This window comes from Phalacrocorax carbo, chromosome 2 (genome assembly GCF_963921805.1).
Source record: "Phalacrocorax carbo chromosome 2, bPhaCar2.1, whole genome shotgun sequence".
NCBI lineage: Eukaryota > Metazoa > Chordata > Aves > Suliformes > Phalacrocoracidae > Phalacrocorax > Phalacrocorax carbo.
The window spans coordinates 160,343,293-160,363,867 of record NC_087514.1 but is presented as its reverse complement, the minus strand read 5'-3'; the positions used below and the strand labels follow the sequence as shown (position 1 = coordinate 160,363,867).

Below are 20,575 nucleotides of genomic sequence, written 5' to 3'. Positions count from 1 at the left end.
ACAACAAAATATAATCAAATATTGCAACGGATAAATGATTCAAGCAAAGAAATGGATGGGAAGAAGAATCTGCAACATGGGTGGGCGTGCACAAAAACCTGCTACGAGCTTTACTCTTATTTATAAGAGAGGAAAATTTTCAGAACATAAAACTGCATAGCTTGGTCTGTAATACTGAAATGATATGCCTGCTGGAGAACATGGAGAAGGGGAAATCTTTCTTGTTAGATGGACAGTTACTTTTTAACCTAGAGGAACTCATTTAAGAAGACAGTGTATAATATAGAAAACCTCCAATGAAGGCATCTAAAACACACTGAAGAGAAAACACAAAATTAAGAAAAAAAGAATAAGAAATTCCTGTTCATGACTGTGTGTGCCAGGTATTTGTTTGAGCTGGTGTAAACTGGAATTGTTTCACCTATTTCAATTAAGCTATTTAGTAACACACATTTGACATGCTTTTGGACATCTGAAACATCCCAAAATTACTACCTGTCCGAAAGCCAAATGGCTCATGTTAAACCCATTCCACCAACCTACCCTGGAAAAAAAAAGAGCCGGACGATCATTTGACACTAAATAAATATCCTGTTGGGAACACATCCCTTGTAATAGTAAATGGCTCCCTACAGAAAACAGAACAAAATAAACCAATACCCCACACCCTTAGTTTTTGGCAGGTCTGAACAAACAAGCCCTGCAATCGTTCCTGGACGAGGATTCCCAAAACAGGCAGTGTCTGTTGTGAGTTTTTAAAGTATGTTGGGTCTGAAGGATAATTTGGTGCAAGTAACCCCCAAATTTCTAAGTACAGCCTTAATGAAGAGCACAAAACATAAACACCTCTAAGGCAGGCAGACGCCAAATTGCTAAAAACAAAACCCACAACACAGCCCAGGACAACCACACATGAAACACTCAAGGAAGGACCACCAGAAATTGTGGCCTTGCTCTGATCCATCTTGGCGACTTTATTTAACCTAGTTAAACTTTGCAAAAGGAACTCTGCTTTCTTGTGTGCCTGCAGAAACTTTCAAGTAAGCAAAAGCCATTTATTCATTGCCAGCTTTCATCTCATTATATATTAATGGGCACCCATTACACTGGGAAGGCAAAGCTCACGGACATTAACTCATTCTCAAGAACTCTGGACTGTGTGAGAAGACACAGATTGTTTCACTAAACACTACGGCTATATGAGCTTACATCCTTATGGTGCCTTTCCCCCTGCTGTTTGCTTCCCTAGAAAAGAAGGGACCCAAATTATACTAAATGAGACAAACAACATCTCAACTGCTGTCTCTGCAATAAACCAAACTGTGTCTCAATATGCCGTTGGAAGACTGAAAACACGGTGCTCACCAAACAGAATGAAAATAGGGTTTATGTTAGTTGTGTGTGACATCAACTTTGTTCAGGTTTTCCAAAAGAAGACTGAGGAAGAACAGAAGTCACACATTTCATGAGTCAAAATCCTAAGAGATGGGAGTCCGGCACTGGCACGGCAAAGGGACAGCAGATACCCTCATTGCTGCCTCAGAGATGCTCTTGGAAGCATCTGGCACAAGACATTAACTGTTTTTTACTGTATTTAATGATCATTCATTAGATTTTTCATTAGATTTGGTTCTGGCATCCTACTTTGAAGCTTCTGGGAATGAACGACTAGTAAATGTGAAGCTCATTTGCAGGTTCATATATAAGGCTTTACTTCGCATCTGATTTTCATGACTGTTTCTGTCACGGTGAAGGTCTTGCCCATGTAGAGTGAGTTGGTGGGGGAACCGAGAATTTAAAAAGCTAATTGCACAACTCCCAGATGTCTCTATATCACTGTCCTTTGCTAAAACATTAGGAAAATATTAAGAAACATGGCATTTAAAACTTTTTATTACTTGAAGATGATTATATCAATAGTTCTTCCCCACCTGAGTAGTGAGGACTGAAAGGCCTTCTTTCCCTATTAAGGTTAAAAGAAATCCCCAAAGGTACAAGGACTAAAGTTCCTACCCACATGAGCCACCAAAAGGGGCAAAGCTTCCATACGCATTACAACCTGGGTAACATTCACAGAAATCACAGCATGGATGAGGCTGGAGGGCACCCTGAGGTCGTCATGTCCAACCCCGGCTCAAGCAGGGCCACCCAGAGCTGGCTGGCTGGGACTGTGTCCAGGCGGCTTTTGAGCATCTCCAAGGATGGAGATACGAAACAGTAGAGGGGAAAAAAAAAAAGCCTACATTTCTCTTCTAATTAATACTTTCATCACATTTGCCTAAATAAGATAACATATATCTGGCTCTGGGTTAAGACAATCCTTAGGTTTTCTGCTATTTAAGAAGTAATTTGAAGTTTTTCAAATAAGGAAAAATATCTCTACAAAGGATCCGTATTTTAAGCAGTCAAAATTTTCTCTTAATAATTAGTTTTATTCCTCTTTCTAGACCAGAATTCAGTGAATACTTATAAAAATAAACAGCACATACTATTCTCAATTACATGGATTACCAACCTTCCTAACAGCAGTTGGCCTTCTTACTTACATGTCTTATACAGAGATTTATAATGTTCAGAATAGTAACAGTGTTGACAATTTCCTCTTCTCCTGCTCTGTCTTCAGATGCCTCAGAAACCTCACCCTGTGTAAGAGACATGCATGGGACATGCAGACTCAGAGGTGGAAGCCCTGGTTTTTATAAGCCCAGCTGCAGCAGTGGTTCCCTTGCGGACCATGACATGCTTGTGGGAAGGAAGAGACTGGCGGTGGCTGGAATTTTATTACATGAACACAGATTTCTTTGGGGACGTGATGAAGCAAGAGCGGTGAAGCAACACTGACTAAAGATCTAAAATGTTCTTTTGTAACAAACAATCCTTTTCTGTTTTCTAGTAATGACAAGATGCTATTCTGCAAGCCACTTGGGTAAAGCTACAGCAAGATGAGGTATATGTGTGGGCTCTGCTATGGCAATCAGGCAAAGAAAAGACACGAGCATATCCAAAAGGTTTTTAATAAAAGTTAGAAACTACTATCCAAGTCAAAAACTGAAAATACTGTAAGAGTTCTGCCACCAAAAAAAAAAAAAAATCTTTGAAATCTTGAGATAATATTGAGTATATAGTGACACTGGGGAGAGCAGAATCTAAGCAGCTGTCATAAACATGTAATCAATATTCCACTGCTGTTTAGATGCAACGAGCCGACTGCTTAACCAGTTCACTGGTTGGGACTCTACTGTCAGACCTACTGCTAATTTGGCAGACACCAAAGCAAATGTCATGAGGCTCCAAAGCTTTCAGTAAGAACAGAAAGTATTGCAGGCTGGAAAATACCAGTATCACCAAACACTGCAGGGACATTCCAGGGGTCTCAACTGTTGCTTACTGTGATGTTCCACAAAAGGGATAACAAGCCTTTAACCAGCAGATGCAACTGTTACTCTTGCACAAGGAAGGGGTAGTGCGGTGTCAGAAAACGGCTTATGGGACAAGGTGTTTTACACAGCCTCGTAGGGGCCTACAGAGGTACAAACACCACCAAAACGCTCCAGCTTCTAGTTGCTTAGACAGATAAAGAAACTAGGTCAGTGTAGCAACAATAGCAAAAGAAATTTTAACAAGGGAATGTAAATTATGACTAGTTTCCACTAGTCAGAGTTCATAACTGTTACTGTTCAGGGCATAATTTAATAGAAATATCACTTCTGCTAGCGTCTGTGACATACAGGCTGCCATGTACAGCAATCACTAAAGTGCAGAAATCTTTCACATAAAGTAACTTCATATGTACAGGTTTTAGCAGCTGAACACCGGGGAACAAACGGACACGTTGGGGCTAAACAGTCCCGTGCAGACCACCTGCAGTCCTTCTGACAGCACCAAGACAAGCCAAGGTATATCAAAAGACACACAAAGGGTGATGGTTGCAAACAGCTACTGCCATTACTTGGGCTGCGCCGAGTTTGTAACCATCTAGTCTTGCCTGCTAAAAACACAACCATGGCAGAGAAAGGGAAAATACCATACTGAAGTTTGAGCATGACGGTAATAACCACATGCAAGAACCATTTCTCCACGGACAGAGGCATACTTTCTTCATCTTTAGTCAACATTGTACCATTTTATTCACAACAATAAACAACAAAACGTACAACTGCATCAAAGGTGTTTTGCTGGGGTTTTTTGCAAGTGCTGCACATGTTGTATTTTCTTTTAAAATCACCACTTATCTATTTTTTCCTGTCTGAAGTACACTGCAGTGATTTACTTACTGCGACAGTTGTTATATGGAGATGCAAAGAAAGCCTGCAGTTGTTCTTTTTTGTACATTTCAGTGTGTATTTTGATACTTTTAATTCAAATAGAACTCCTCTCTGTTAAATACAGAAAATAACTGTGCAAATTTGGTACCAGTTGTAAAATAAAAATAAGGTTTTCAATGTAAGACCATTTAAACTATAATTTCAGTCATTCCAAACACAAGACACCATATTATGGATAACCAGCTCCCAGCAACAAGCAACTGAGGAACTTCCTAATCTCGGGGTGGCACTCATCTGGTTATTCTGCCATTGATTTGTTCAGGTCTTTTTGAAACCCATGTAAAATTTTTCATGCCCAAAGTATCCAGTAGCAATAAATTCTATCATTTAAGTAGTTGCCAACTGCAAATGCATCTACTTTTGTGCTCTGAACATGACCTGATGTCCCCTAATTTTTGTGTTGCAAAACAAAACGAATCATCACTCCCTGCTCATTTTCTCCATACCGCTCATCATTTTGTGTGACCCTATTAAATTCCTCCTCAGTCATATCATTTCAGGCTGAAGCCTTTTACCTTAACTGATCCCCTGCACAGAAGCTATTATTTACTTCTTGTCCTACTTGTTGGCCTTTCCTGTACTTTCCCAGTTACTGTTTGTCCTTTGGAGAAGGGAAAGCAGAACTACACGTGGCATTTAACACGCAGTCATGCCACAGGTTGATAAAGCAACAGTGGAAAAAAAAAAAGTAATCACACTGATGCTTTTTTCCCCTTATCCCTTTGCCAGTAATTCTTAGAATCTGATTTCCTCTTTGGCTTATAAAAGCTACTGCAGTTCTTGGAAGAACTACAGTACCACTTGCTCAGGTAGCAACAGCTCTTTGAGTGCCGATTTTCGTTTATGCAAAATTAGGAGGGTGATTTTTCCCTGCATGTTCTTCTGCATGCATTACTACTGAATTTAAGAGTCTTTTCATTTTCTAGGGTCAGCCTTCAGTGCTTTGCAGGTGGGGACCTCTTTTATTACACTAAGTTTATTTTACCCGCTACTTTCTTCCCTTTTGTACCTGACTTGGACAAGGATTACCAAGGCAGATGCTTATGGGACTCCAGCACCAGCCTTGTTTATACTATTATTTTAATTAGGTGGGACTGAGGTTTGAATTTCTCTAGTATTTCTTCTACCAAACTGGAGAGTCAGCCTCAACACAGCATTACCAAAAATTAAAACACATCTGTAGAACTAAAACGTACACGAAACAGCGCTGTTTCCAGTGAGGAGAGAATGTACGGCACACGAGATACATGCTACTACTTCAATCTATCTGACTGGGAACGTCAACTCAAATTCTCCCATCATGTCACTAACGACACAGCAGCAGCAGCGTTAAGCTTCAGGGCAATGGGAAGGTGGAATATTCTGGGTCCCTGAAAACACCTTCCAAAACCTGTTGGGTTATGTTTAAAAAAGCATAGTTCAATACCAAAACCACAAAATCAGCATTGAATAAATATGAAAAAAAAAAAGAGGTTACATTTCAGAAATAACCTCCACAATGAAAAACTCAGTGAGGTTAGAATTTATTTATAAATAACAGATTCTACCTACTACAAAATATTCCACATGCTCCTGAAACACCTGAGACAGAGATATCAGTCAGAAGGAAAAAAATCAGATTTTTCTAAATGGCCCATTTTAATGATAAATGTGATTATCAAGTAAGACTGTAATGATTTAAAGGCAAATATAAAATAACTTTCTGTTGCATCTGGTTTCCTTATTACAAACAAATTACCAGAATACAAAGATGCTTGTAATAATAACAACAACAAGATGCTTCAGTTCTGCTAATTTTTCCAGCAGCTGAACAGGTAGCAGTCAGCTGCGTAAGAAAGAAGGAACTAATCCTTTTCTAATGAGTACAGGGAATATTAATTGCCTTAAAACATGTTTAAGTGCATTTTCAAAGCACATTTTTGCCCCAAATATTTATGGACAAATTTAATCTACAGACAATGTCTTCAGTGGTGTCAATTCTTCCTTTCATTCATTTTAGAAGCGATAAGCAACATAGTGATGAGGCCAAAGTATCTGTCTGAAAAGCACAAAGTGGATTTTAAAAGGTTTTTCGAGTTAACAAGGTGACAAGAGCTTTCGCCATTGATTCACCCAAACGAGGACTTCCTCTCAGGTGTGTTTTACTTTGCTCAGTATGGTTCATACTGGTACAAAAGGTGACTGTATTTCCTCTAATAAGTAGAATATTGCAAGATTTTTCTTCTGTAGAAAAGTGCTTTTTTGGCTGCTTCAACACAGATGAGATTCTGAATCAGTCCAAAATTCTCTGGCAGCTTTTACATAGATAACTTTCCTCCACTGAGAAGTGTTTGTTTCTGGTTCTTCTGTGCTTTGCACAGAGACAAGAGAGGCTGAACAGAGGAAAACTTATCTTCCGGGAGTTAAGGTGAAGTCCAACAAGAAATCAGCTGGCCAGGCAACGTCACTGGGTCTGATAATAACATTACTAATGATGAGAACACAGGCAAGAAGCTATCAGTTGATAAAATCATCCAGATTCTTTTATGTATTATCAATTCTCAAGTCTCTAGACACCACGGGGAGGTAAGGGCGTGCTGTTAAGTATTAATTTATTTTAAGAATTGGTTGACACGGTACAGGTAGTAAACAGAATACCCGATGGATTTACTATGAGTTTCCCAAGAGACTCGGCACTTGAAATAAACTTATTTCATTGCACTTCTCCCAGATCAGAGTCTGAAACTCAACATTTTTATGTGATGCAAAGACAGGGAGAATTACAGACTCCAGGATGAGTTGGGTATTTTACAAGTGTCCTCAAAAAAAAAGAGGGAATAATCAAAGAATTAACACACAGAATTCAGTTTCAGCAGCTCAGATGCAGAACCAAGAAAATACCATATACAGACACTTGCTGAAACTAATAGAAGATGGGGAAAAGAAGTAGAAAACCAAGAGATTCACTCATCAGAGGAAAACTACTCTTACGGAGAGGAGCAACACAAGAGCACCTACAGGAAAACACAGTATTCTACAACAAACTCTCTTTTACTGATAGCTAAAAAGGTGGAAGGTGTTGATGGCAGGACAGCCTTGACAGGACCAGAGGCAACAGGCACAAACTGAAACATAGAAGGTTCCCTCTGAACATCAGAAAACACTTTTTTACTGTGAGGGTGCCTGAGCGCTGGCACAGGTTTCCCAGGGAGGTTATAGAGTCTGCATGCTTGAGTTACTCAAAAGCTGTCTGGACATGATCCTGGGCAACCAGCTCTAGGCGGCCCTGCTTGAGCAGGAGGGCTGGACCAGATGGCCTTCAGAGGTCACTGCCAACTCAGCCATTCTGTGATGCTGTGGGTGCTACAATGACGGGAAGGATGAGTAACCTCAACATTGGTTGGATAGAAAAACACCAATGTAAAGTCACTGGTGGGAACCAAGGTGAAGAAAAATGGAGTAAGTAACAGACAACTGGAAAGATTAATATGAAGCTGAGAAGCAAAGTAGTCAGTAAGGGAGAAAACAAGAAATCAGCAAGAGACAGGGCTGGTAGGTAAAGCAAAGGAGTCCATCCTGACATTGACAAGAAGCTGGAAGTCTAATGATTCAGTAGAAGCAGCTGCCAGCGCCATTTTTGAGGAAAAAAGTTGACTTAGCTCCCAACAGATCTTTTTTCCAAATCCCAAAATTTCCTTTTTCCAATTCCAAATCTCCCTCTTTCCATCCTTAAGAATTCTACGTTCATTTACACCAAAGTGAACATAGTACTTGGCAGAAAAAGGGATGGACTCAGAAATCACTGTAGTTGGCGGGGATAATAACCCATACTGAAACGATCAGAGCAGCACACAGCTTGCCCTGCTTTGCTTCCAATTCTGCCTCTTTTTACATATCAGATTACAGATTTTTGTTAAGGGTAGTAACTTGTTTCCCAAACTGCAATTAAAACTGCCATGCCTTAGCACTACACAAGAGCCACTTCAGAAAGAATTTTTGCCTTTCCCACCCCTAAAAGATCTGACAGCAAGAAACACCTCTTTATTCTAGGTGGGTTTCTATGGGGCATCTCCTTTTTCCCTCCCTGTAAGGGAAGTTCTTATTCCTCCTGCACTGCTCCCTTCCCTAAAAGTAGAGCTCATTATACTGAATACAACATTAATAACATGGACTTCTCTCATTTTATGAAAATTAATTAATTCACAACAGCACACCAGTTATGCTAGACTCCATAAATAAAACAAAATAGAAACAACCTCCCAAACCCAAACAAACACAAAATAAAAACCTCACACAGTAAAAGAATTCCTGATTATTCTCAACACATGAAACAAACAATGGAAAAGCAACTAGAAATATGTACACTCAAAATACACCAGAAGTCACACATCAAGACGTTCAGATGATCTCATTTTGAGTTTTGTAATGTTACTACCAACTACTCTAAGAAATTGTTGGCAAGTCCATGATTTGCAAGAAAACAGGCTTTTTAGTCAAAGTAAAAATTCTTACACTTTAACACAAATGTCCCTCAATTTGATTAATGCACTTTTACATGGAACAACCAACTGGGATTACTCCTCCCACACTTTATTACTAACACAGGTAAGAGCTTAGAATAAGTTTTAGAGGTCACAGCCTTTTCAATTAATATGAGTAAACCTCTATCGAGTCATATGGTGTTCAACTTTTAAAATAACATGATTGCAATTCTGTCTCTATCAAACTGCTCTATCAGTAATGCTCCTTCAAGTCTATTCTGGTTCCCCCTGTAAAAATGGGATTTCAGACCTATGCATGTTTACTAGGCTTCTCTTAAGAGTACCGTTTGCAAAACCATCTCGGGCTCAGCACTGAAGTGATGGTGCATCCCTTCCAGCAGCAGACCCAGCAGAGCCTTTGTTTATCAGGGTTTCTAGCACCGTGCTCCACTGCCTGTGCCTTTAGAAACATGCATCAGCCCACTGTGATTCTGATGAAGGGTAATGGAGAGACTGATCTACATGCACTCTTGGAGCCTTAAAAATAATTATCTGTGTCCCCTTCCCCTCCAAAGCAAAAACTGCTCTCAGATGTCTGTTGAGGAACTTTGTTAGTAATGCCATGTAAAGCCAAAAAAAAAATACAACCATCAATAAATTATCTACATAGTAGTGTACCAGCAGTTGTTAAGCTTGAATTTCTTTTTGGTTTGGGTTTTTTAAAAAAACATATTTAGAATTTACAAAACTTATCACTTATAATCACACTTTCTGCCCCCTTTGCTGAATTTCATAAGACTGTTTCTAGCACATGGCATAGGAAGAGTAATAAAGGGGATCTAGGACACAATTACAAGTAGTCTTCCTCTCCCCTACTGTGTTTTCGTACAGACAAATACCTGCTACAACTTTTCACTCTCAGCTTTAATAAATGGTAATTACCAACTTGTAAAAGCTGGAAAAGACCATCCAAGTTCACTACCACCAGCAGCTTATTACCAGGGGCAGAAAAACAACAGACAGAATGAAAAAATGAAACGTCCTTGTATTAAGCTTTAATCTAGACTCCCTCCACAAACCATTAACACCACTTAAATTCAACACAAGTCGTGACTAAACAATCATGACACTCCCCAAAGCCTCGAGTCTCGAGTACAAAGCCTTCTCAACATCATTCACCGTCTAGCAAGTAATAGCAAGAGACCAGCATATACAGTCAAAGCTCATCCTCCATCCACTTGAGAATTTCAGCCTCCTCTTTCATGGCTTTCACCACTATAACCATATTGCTGTACAGTCTATTTAAGATGTTGCTGCAAAAATGGCTCTTCTGAGGTCCCCTGCTTGTTCTTCATATGAATCTACGCTAAGCACAGATTCTTGTCTTCATCTTTAAGGACTTCACAACTCTACCTCCTTTACTTAGCAGGTAGGAGAGTAATTCCACAACTCCCTTCTCTCAGCCAGCATTTCCATGCCGTTGCCGCCCTGACGGCCAGCTTCGGCTGTTAGCATGTCTGCACTTCCTTCCACTTTGCTCATTACACATATAGGGCCACCTAATTAAACTTATAAACCCTTATGTTTCAATGCATTTTTAAGGCTTTTTTCTGTCAAACCGACAAACTTGCGCCAGTTGGCCATGGCTGCATCCTCCCTGGCAGGATTCATCCCTCTACACATATTCAGTCCCTGGTTAAAAACAGGCAAATGGCTACAGACGCGCGCCTGGCAAAGAGATGACAGTTCTTCACCATGGCCTTTATCTTGTGTGTTAGCTCATCTGCTTGTCTCTTTAGACTCTTAACCTGCCAGGAACAGAAATCACAAACTGTTACAACAGCACTTGGTCCAGTACAATGAGATCCCTCTGGCAACGGAAGCATTTGGGTACTATCATAACAAATATTTACAAGAGCAAGAAGAGAGATTTATCTTGTTTCCTAAGCGGCAGTAGGAAGCATTAACATTTGGTGATCCTGGTTATCCCTTCGGTATATAATCTGCTCTAGTCAGCTGAAGATACAGGTCAGTAAGTAATACTGTATTTTGGCAGGTATTCCAGAAATAGGAGCTACCGCTTCAGAGCTTTTAGTTTTGTTAGATACATAATTACAAAACCAGACAAAGATCCTCTACATAAATACACTACAAAGGCATTCCCATTAGAGTATTTAAAAGCAATAGGTTCAAATAGCTTTAATTAATATAGGTTTAAGTAATATAGAGTTTCTTTTTTCTTTTATATCTGCCCAAATGTACATCTTGTACTATAAAATTAAAGAAAAATTTCTTGGTCTACCAAAGTCCTGCATAATTAAATGCATTTCCAAGAGAGAAGTAATAACCAGGCATCATCAACACTATATTCCCATTACCTGTTTCCACAGTGTTTTCTGTTTCTGCTGCCTCCAAACCATCCATACTGTCTTCATCCTCCACTGCGGTTTTTCCTCTACTCCGAGGCCTGCAAACATAAGAAGGGAAAACTTTTTAAACTGAAAGCACTTTTAAAATTATTCAGTTTTAAATTTATCCAGGATTTAAATAATTTCATTTTGAGGGATAAATGTCAGCATTACATTACGTAACATTTAAGCGAACCCATGATTTGAGCCTTGTACAAATCAGAAGTGTCCTCCCTTTTTTTCCCTGTTCTAGGCTATGTTCTCAAGGTACACTTGAATGAGCAGTTGGCCCCTTGAGTTCTTCTGATTACTCTTACAACAAAAATACAATAACGAGTTTTTACTGATCAAAATACATTAAATCAGCAAGATTTTAAGATATGAGCATCCTGTTTGCTCCACATAGGAGGTAACTATAGATAGATATGAGAGAACACAATCCAAAATCAGGCCAGTAGTTACATACATTATAAAATAGACACCGATCCATCCAGAGCATCTTTGGAAGAAATTTCTATAGAATGATGACGCTAAAGCGATTAAATTGAAACTTGTATTGTTTTCAGTGAAACAAATATTTTGATACATAAAATGTTAGGAGAGATGACTAGATGCCGTCACATTAAAAAAGTCATCACGTGAGGACAGCACACCAAAACTAAAACACCTGACAGATTTGTTTCAATTTCAACCAAGGTCTGATGGAAAGCAGACAGGTTTGTGCCACAAATTCCAGCCTTTTTTCTCTGCCTGGCTTTTCAACAACTAACGTGGTGGGCTGTTGAGAAGCCCAAGCATCCAGATTCCCAGCTGTTCAGCAGCCCATTTGAAAGGGAGCCAAGAGCTTGGCACCTCGCCTCCCAAATTTTCAGGCTACTTGGCAACCTGCCTGGCATGCTGACGGAAAGCCTGGGAGACCCTGGGAGCTTCTGAGTCCAAGTACACAAATTCTGAGTGGTTTGGGGCATCTCGGCGGTTCCAATGTCCCAGCGCTCCCAGGCAACCATTCACCCAACCAACATGCCTTGAATCAGGATGCAACGCAGGCCAGGACACGGGTACCCTGCTTGCCCACCTCCTCCCCCCACCCCCAAAACAGCTCCAGTTCCTCTTTCCTGGAGGATTCTGAAAGGTTTGGGGTTAGTTCCGTGTTGGGGGGTAAAGGTTTTTGGACTTGGGTTTTTGGGGGTTTTTTAATCTGGTTTTTTTTGTTTTTTTGAAGTTATTAAATCATTCCAAAACAAGCATTTCCTTTTTTTGTACAGTGTGTTATAATACTTTATCTAAACTATTTCTGCAGAACTAGAACTGCTAAATCAGCTATGAAATAAACACTATTGTGCAATGCCTTTGGTTCTCATGGATCAAAGAGGAGAACACGCACAGAACTAGAACTATCTTTTGAGTATACACGTGTTGCTCTCCTGCTAGAAGAGGAGTGACTGTCTTGGACTACTCAACAAGATCCCTTCGATTTGTGTTGGGAACAGTATAAGAATCAAAATGAGGCTCAAACCAAAGTCTGAAACAAACCACTCAATTTATAAAGGAGTCGGGGGATGGGGAGGGAGGGGAGGAAAGCAAGAAGAGATGAAGGACAGAGGACTTCTCTTGACATCCTTATGAAATTTGTTCAGGACAATGCTGAAAAACATGGGCGCAGTGGTAACCCTAGGGATACAAGGTTCTCTCTCCCCTAGTCTGCTTATCTATAAGCAGTGACAGTATACATATAAAACAAAATAAATAACAGCCACCTTAGACGAGACAGAAGCCAGGAACCCCTTCAGTTATTGCCATCCTGTAAGATTCCAGTGTAGTTCCTTAAATCCTACATTTTACACATATTTAAACCAGAATAAACTGCAAAGCAACCATCAGAAACTGTCTCACAGCCCTCCCTTCAGCCCATCCACACGTACAGCAATCGGTGTGCTGGCTGGAAGGTGGACACGTGTTTTGGAAGCGGGAAGGATGCAAATGTTTCTCTCAGAAGTCACAAGGATTTATTCCTATCTATAATGAAGAGTAGGGAGTAGAGCAAATGGAACACCATACTCATCAGACAGAATAGGCTCTTCCAGCAAGAAAAAGGTGACATATTCTAACACTTAGAAAAACAATGCAGATGCTAAGAAAACAAAGGCATTTACGTATTACATTTCTTGTAGTTCTTCACAACATCCCAGCACATCAGCCAGCACCTAATGAAACGATGGGAATGCAGATAAATCGCTTCCCTTGGTGCAGGAACGCTCAAAAGCTTTACAGAACACAACCAGCTAAGAGGAGGGATTATTTCTAAACCCATCCCAATTATTAGTCCACCAACTACCCGTCTGCTACGCAAAGTTACAAGTTTGTACTAAACCAGGATTACCTTGAAATCATCGCAAACAAATTATAATTCTGTTTTCTTCACAAGTTCCCCATTTCACTATTCTCTAAAGCAACCCTGTAGGTGAAGGTCACTGGATAGTGGAAGATGACCATTGTTTATGTTTATTTAATAATTTACATACGGCTTTAGATTCTTATTAAAACTACATTTCACGTATTAAACACCAAAGTACCTCACAAACCCTTTTTAAACATTTTATTTCAACAAGAGCAGTATCCACTCCTTGAGCTCCCTACCGTATTTTAGCAACGTATTTAACACTAAGGAAAATCAGAGGTTTCAATTAATTAAACATAATTGCCTCTTTCAGCAAAAGATATAACCACGTCTGGTGTTTTCTTGCCGTTCCCCTCCCCCAAACATTCTACAAAAAGCCTTCACTGTGCCGTGCAGGTTTTAAATAAAACTGAAGAAGTGGTGGGAAAAATATTGCATTAAATCATTAACTTATTCTTGCTAGTTACATTCATTTCACAATCATCAGAAGAGATTTTTATAGCCTACAAATGTATGTTTGACTGAGATTGCAATCATTGCAATCAACGTTTGTAAGAATGGATTGTTTAATGTTATTTGCATTAAGTTTATACATTTTATTTAATAGTTTTATACATAAAGCTTTTGAATGGCTTGAGTAACACTAGATTTTTCCACTGGCAAACCCTGTAAATTTTTTATTTTTCTGTTTACTTATTCTACTCCCCCTTAAATGAAGCAAGAGAAGCAACTTGTGCTCTGTTCTCCTCCTGAAACCAGACTTTTTCTTCTGAAGTTCACCCTTCTGAAGACGGATGTGAAAAGGCTGCTGGGGCAAGACAGCGGCAGCGCCAGCTCTTGCTGCCTTAAAACAATTATGGAACAACAGCCCGTGACTATTCCGCTTCCCTCCCACAAAGCCAGGCAGAACCGAGCCGTAATTGCTATACAGAACATTGTAACCTCAGTTCTGCTCTAGATCTCACAGCTCAGTCCCAAACTTTACCAGGAGGAGTAACTACGTTGTGCTTTTACATATCACTGCAGAAACCCCACCAGCTCACGATGGCAGAAGTACAAACGCAGATGAGCCACGCCTCCTGCAGCTTACAAACCAAGAACAAAACGTACAGGCAGAGCCTGACCGATATGGACTCTACAAGAAAACAACAATAAATATTAGTCAGTACAACAGGCAGCGGGGCTTGGTACGCAGGCTGAACTGCTGCCAAGGTTTCTGCGATTGGCTTTCTCGCTTGCCTTTTTCCTACAATGGAGTTCAATTTAGAAGGAAAAAGCAAAACCGCATCTATCTCTGTTTAAGAGAACAAGTCCACTGAGAGAAATAACTTCTTTAAGCATTTAAAGCACATTCAGCGTTTCACGAAACTAAGTCAACAAAAGGCAAAACTACACTTTTGATGTATCTAGGAGTCCAGTTGAATATAATTACTGCCTACAATAATTTTACTCATATTTGCATAAAATGGAGTCATTTATCAAAATCCTTTGCGACCCAATCCTAAAGTTGTTATCAATTAGCTTTCTTAGCTAATGCCTTTCATTAATCTCCATCTTTAAATACACCACGGTAAACAAAAACCTCGTAATTCTTCTCTGGGTAAGCAACTAATTGAATTTAGCCCACAGGAAAAAGAGCCCAGAAAAACCTTTTGCAGGGCTCAGCATAGCATTAGGTACTCCCTCTTCGCCGAGGCTGTCTCGAAGCCTTGCTGACTTGGCTAACGCAGGAGGATCTCCAGGCACCTGCGTGGCCTCTGCTGAGCTCTATGGAGAGCAGCACGGATGCACAACGCTGCGAGAAAATGGACAAGTGTCTTATTCACTTGCCTGTAATCAGATTCTACTTCTTTTATCTTTTTTTTTTTCTTTTTTAGTGCATGACATTTTTTGCATGTTTAGGTTTTTGGGGTTTGGTTTGGTTTTTGGTCTTTATTTTGTTTGGGTTTTTTGTTTGTTTGGGGTTTTGTTTCATTTATGTTTGTTTGTTTTGGTTTTTTTTTTTTAAAGCGACAGCAATTGCACAATGTAGGTCAAAAGAACATTTTGGATCTTACTCATTCTTTTCACAAGGTGATCAGTAATGAGGCCATGGGCCAACATCTGGAACCACATGAAATAACTGACAAAGCTGCCACCCTCAGCTGCCTGTCACTGCCAGGCTGCTAGTTTATGATTACCCAGAAGTTACTGCCAGACACCAGTTTCTGCAAGTTCTACATAAGTTGCTACCAACAAAATCAGGTGACAATTTGTTCAGACCGTCCATGGAAACTACCTTACTAATCCAGTGCATTTTGTTTCGTGTTTATGAGAACGTGTACACATGAACCACTCCAGAGTTCCCCTCTCTTTCTCAAATGCCAAAACCTCTGGATTATTCAGGGGAGAAACTACCTTCCTTCATACGCTTTGCAAACTGCTGAGCACAATGATGGTACTAAATGTATAAAACAAGGCCAATAACCTTAAAAAGCGGTGTAACATCTGGGATACAGCAACATCCTAAACCAGCACAGATGTTTTGTTAAATGAACATCTGTCCACAGCCTTACCCTGGAAGATGGTACAGGAATGATTTATAAAAAGGTTTAATTAGTGCTGCCACCAACACGGCTAGTAATGAATTAATGTTCACACGACAGTTTCACAAGTGAAAGCTGTTACAGTCTCTTCAAGAATCTTTTTAACAGGTGTGCAAAAGCGCATGCTCCCACTATTTCTGAACCGTAAGTCATAAGTACAGCTGTAAAAGTTTAACTGTGCTTACATATAAGCTAGAGTACTCAAGGTTCAGCGAGTACCCCTGTGAAGGGAACTACAGCAAGCAGGTAAGAATCCATTCATGGAAATATCTCCAGTGAAAGCGGTTTTTGCCCCCCTCTCTGAACACTACTTTTCAATGTAGTCTTTATTACTTACATGAGTTGAAAAAATTCTACATCCAAGTCTGGATAAAATGAACAATATGGCTCCGGAAGCAAGGCAGATGCCAGCTAGCTAGAACAATTTCACTAGCTCTAAACACTAACAAGCCTAAAATAGGAAACTCATGATCATATTGACTCTGGCTTCAAACTGATTTCAGATTTAAAAGATTCTTAAGAGGAGTTTTTAACTGAGCAATCGGTTACAAGTGAAAATATTTTCTGCACTTGCCCCCCACAACATTTTCTTTCACACATTACAAAAAAAGAACTCAATATATACCTTCTTCCTATTAACTTCTGTATTAGATATGTGTGTATTAATGGCCGAAAGACCCCAATGAATGGAAAATATGTGCAACAGAAGCATCACAAGGGATGCAAAGACTGAAAAAAGCTGACCTTTTAGTGATAGAGAGAAGTGAAAGACTGTAGGAAACCATTTTTCTTTAACATCAGCAGAACCAGACGTTGCGATCTTATTATAGAACTTGCTCGACCTTCAGTTTCATTATTAAAAGATCTCAAAAATATATTCGATATTGCCTATCAGTCTCTTGGTATAATCAAAGAGAAGTGTGTATCTTAATACTTCTAATTTATAAAGCATAATAATCTACTACAAAGAGAAGTAATTCAGCTTCCGTTTAAAACCAAAACATTGCAACTTCCCATCTTAGACCGCCTTTAACCAGTAAAAATTTAAAAAACATTATTCATTCACGCAGGATTATTCATTCACCCAGGCTGCAACGTGTTCAGAGATGAAACTTTTTTCAATCTATATTTTATACAGTTACCTCTGAGAGCACTAAACACCTGAAATCAAAAAAAAAACACATTATAGCCGTCAAGATCAGGGATGTCTGAGAAAAAACATAAAAAGAACATAGCCTCCACCTGATGTCTCTTATCTAAACTTTTCCAGTACTCCCGTGAAAGGGAAATTTGTAAAAGATTTCCTATGCTACTCAAAGAAACACAAACAGGATTCTTTTAAAGATTATTTGTACTGAACGTCATAGATGCATTTTTGCTTTCATTCTAGAGTACAGTCACTGCTAACAAAAAATAACCTAATACAAGAGAAACTGACTAATGAATGCAGAGCTCTTGAAGAAAGAAAGACTGTCCCAAAACAGGTTTTGAGTAAAATATCGCGTGTCAAAATGGATTTGCATTGCACAGTTCTAACAACAATTTAAAGCTCAAATGAATTAGTACTTTTAAGGTGAGGTTTGGGTTATCTGTAATTTTAATTTCAACTGCTCTTGCACAGTTACCTGTTTCTACTTGGGCTCTCAGGTCAATATTGGAGCAAAATTACTTTCCATGGGAGACTGAGAAAAGGCAAATAGGATGTCCTGCCAGCAGGCGCTCGTCAGAGCTGTCCACCCGAATCAAAGAGGCACCATTACTGTAACAGGAATGACATCTCACTGTTGGAAAATCTTAATCTCAACTCAATTTTGCAGAAGGCCACCAGATCCAGCAGCCTGAAGCTACAACTCTGCAGGGTGATGAGGCTGCTCTGGCCAAAGCAACTGTCTTCAGCATTTTCTCTGCTCTTCCCTGAAGTTACAGTTGTTCAGTTTGAGTCTGGAACTGCTCTTTTAAAAGACAAAGCAGATGAAGACTATCCTAGCTGAAAGAAAGCCTTACTAACAAGACCACAAAATCTTCTTCCCAACGTTTGACCTATTTGAGAACACCCTCAGTGAGCTGGCAAGAGAAACGGAGGATCACGGCAGCCAAGGACCAAACTAGGAGGATTCATTATCGGTAACAGTCACACACAACTTTTCACATGAGCCCATACAAAACCCGTGGAGTCACAGCTCTGCTACAGCCAGTTACAGACTGAAATATTGAGGTTAGGGCTACTACACTGCAATGTACTTCTGCGTACCTTTTTGTGATACCATTGCATAAGGAAATCTGAGTTTGATGTTAAAAGCATGAAGCCAGGCCACCTGACCTACATGTATGGACTGTTCCGGTTTGGAGACATTTAAAATAACAGAAATTATAAAAAAAGGCTTTCAGATCTTTCAGAGCTTTCTATTTTTCAAGCTGTTTAGACATCTACAAATTCTGTAAGCGAAAAAATCACTTTTAGTCAAATATCTGTCACATTAACTCAGCAATATACAGCATGAAATTTGCTACAGGTTCTTATTTCTCAAGAACCACCTTCCCACGGATAGACAGTCTCACTGTCTGACTTGCAGTTTATAGTTCTAGCTCTGTAACACAAAACACATTACATGCAGACCTTAACCATTCTACACATCTCAGAAATAATTACAGTGCAAAAAAAATTTCTGATGCAGTTACAACCTTCTGACACATCATATATTGGCAGTTTTGCACAAAGTACATCCTTTACACACTTGTTACCAATGCACTTAGCCACATTCGCTAGCAAAATGATGCAAAACAACATACCAGAATTTCAGCACTTGCACTACGTTTTAAAACCTTTTCAGGAACCAAATTAGACAAATCTTCGAGAGCACCAGCAGCTCCAAGCAGAGCCATCTGTACATTTCCAACCCCAGCTAGTTCTGTGTATCTACCTGGCTACAGACTTCGTAGTGGCTGCGTTCTTATGATTCCCCTGGACAAGAGTTTGTGCGAGGCTCTTTAATGAATTTGCTGAGCAATGCTTACCAAGACCACTGAGTGATTTCACATGTTCTATTTTTTACAGGCAAGGAGAACGAAATGGCAACACCAACAGTTGAGAGACCACTGACATTGTCAAAAACACAAATCATCTAACCTTTGCAGGAGTTTCATATGTGCACTTGCACCATCAAACACTGTAGCTGTCCACACTTCTTCCTTTAAGTACACAAAACTGCATCAAAATATGGCACTGCATCAAATGCTCTTTTTTCTTGATGGGTAGCATAAGCATCAACTTGCATCAGAACACGGGATTTGTTTCTCCATGACGACGGCTATGGGAAGTTTTAACTCCAATGTTTCGACAGCCACGATGCCAAAAATTTTTTATCCACAACACGACCAAGCTCTTGCCTTTTTTAAGAATTAAGAATTATCTAAGTACTTACTCTTTCATAGACTGCAGGGTTTGCCTGCTACTCTGCTCAGTAAAGGTGGTAATACAACGGTAAGGATGGTAATTCTCATGTCTGGTGATTTCAAGATCCCATACATAAAATTCAGCGGATATGAGTCATCATGCATGAGAAACAGCTGCCAAGTAACTTGGAACTTGGTGGAAGTTTTTGTCTCTGAACAGATTTTTGTCATTTGAGCACCATTAATTAAGAGCCATATTCAAAGATCTCCTTTTGAAACTTTGCAGTCTACCGGAGTCTTACCACAGTAAGATTTTAAAGATTCTTTCAAAATGCATTTGTCTCTTTACTTTAAATATTCTCACTGGATATATTAAGTGCAGGTGCAGACTGTGCCACCTGCTGCAATACCCAGCCACACAGTGCAGGTATATAAACAGCCCAATGATCTAGTACTGAAGTTTTTACTCAACGAATTGGTTTTGTATCCAGCAAGTACAGCCTGCATACAATGATCAATAAAAGCTCTATCCATTGCTTTTATTCATTGTCAGTTCAGTTAGGATAACCAAAAAACAATGAGAATATTCAGCTCTTGGCTATTATATCAATTTCTTTAAGAGAAACTATATCCAGCTCACATGATATTGTTTTGAGAGATTTCCAGATCTTACATCTATCAAAATTCACCAGTCAACCCAGAACATCTCATGCTTTCTCATCAAATAAAGCTCAGTATCTTTTGCCTCAAATCAGTTTTACTCACAGCTTTAGACTCGTGGCAAACACAAGTCTTCCCATAGCTTACATAGAAAATAACTCCATTCATTCTTATGCTTTTGAAATATTTCTGATCCCACCAATAACACCAAAAAATTCTCCCCATCTGTCCCTTAGACAGATGTTACAGGATTCCCCAAGAAAGGCATCCATCCTCTGATTTCACCTGAACCTCTGTTTACAAAAGGTGATGAATCACCTGCAGCAACAGTACCAGTGTATTTCCC

The 20,575-nt window shown here is 39.5% G+C and overlaps 1 protein-coding gene across 22 annotated transcripts in view; it reads right to left on the bottom strand.

The window, feature by feature from the left end:
- KMT2C (lysine methyltransferase 2C) overlaps positions 1-20,575 on the bottom strand; it is a 200,890-nt gene that overhangs the window by 139,336 nt on the left and 40,979 nt on the right. For all 22 annotated transcript variants that reach the window (XM_064445046.1, XM_064445052.1, XM_064445047.1 and 19 more), the window contains one exon: positions 11,164-11,252. In XM_064445046.1, coding sequence (XP_064301116.1) covers positions 11,164-11,252 — 89 coding nt within the window. The remainder of the gene's footprint in view (positions 1-11,163; positions 11,253-20,575) is intronic.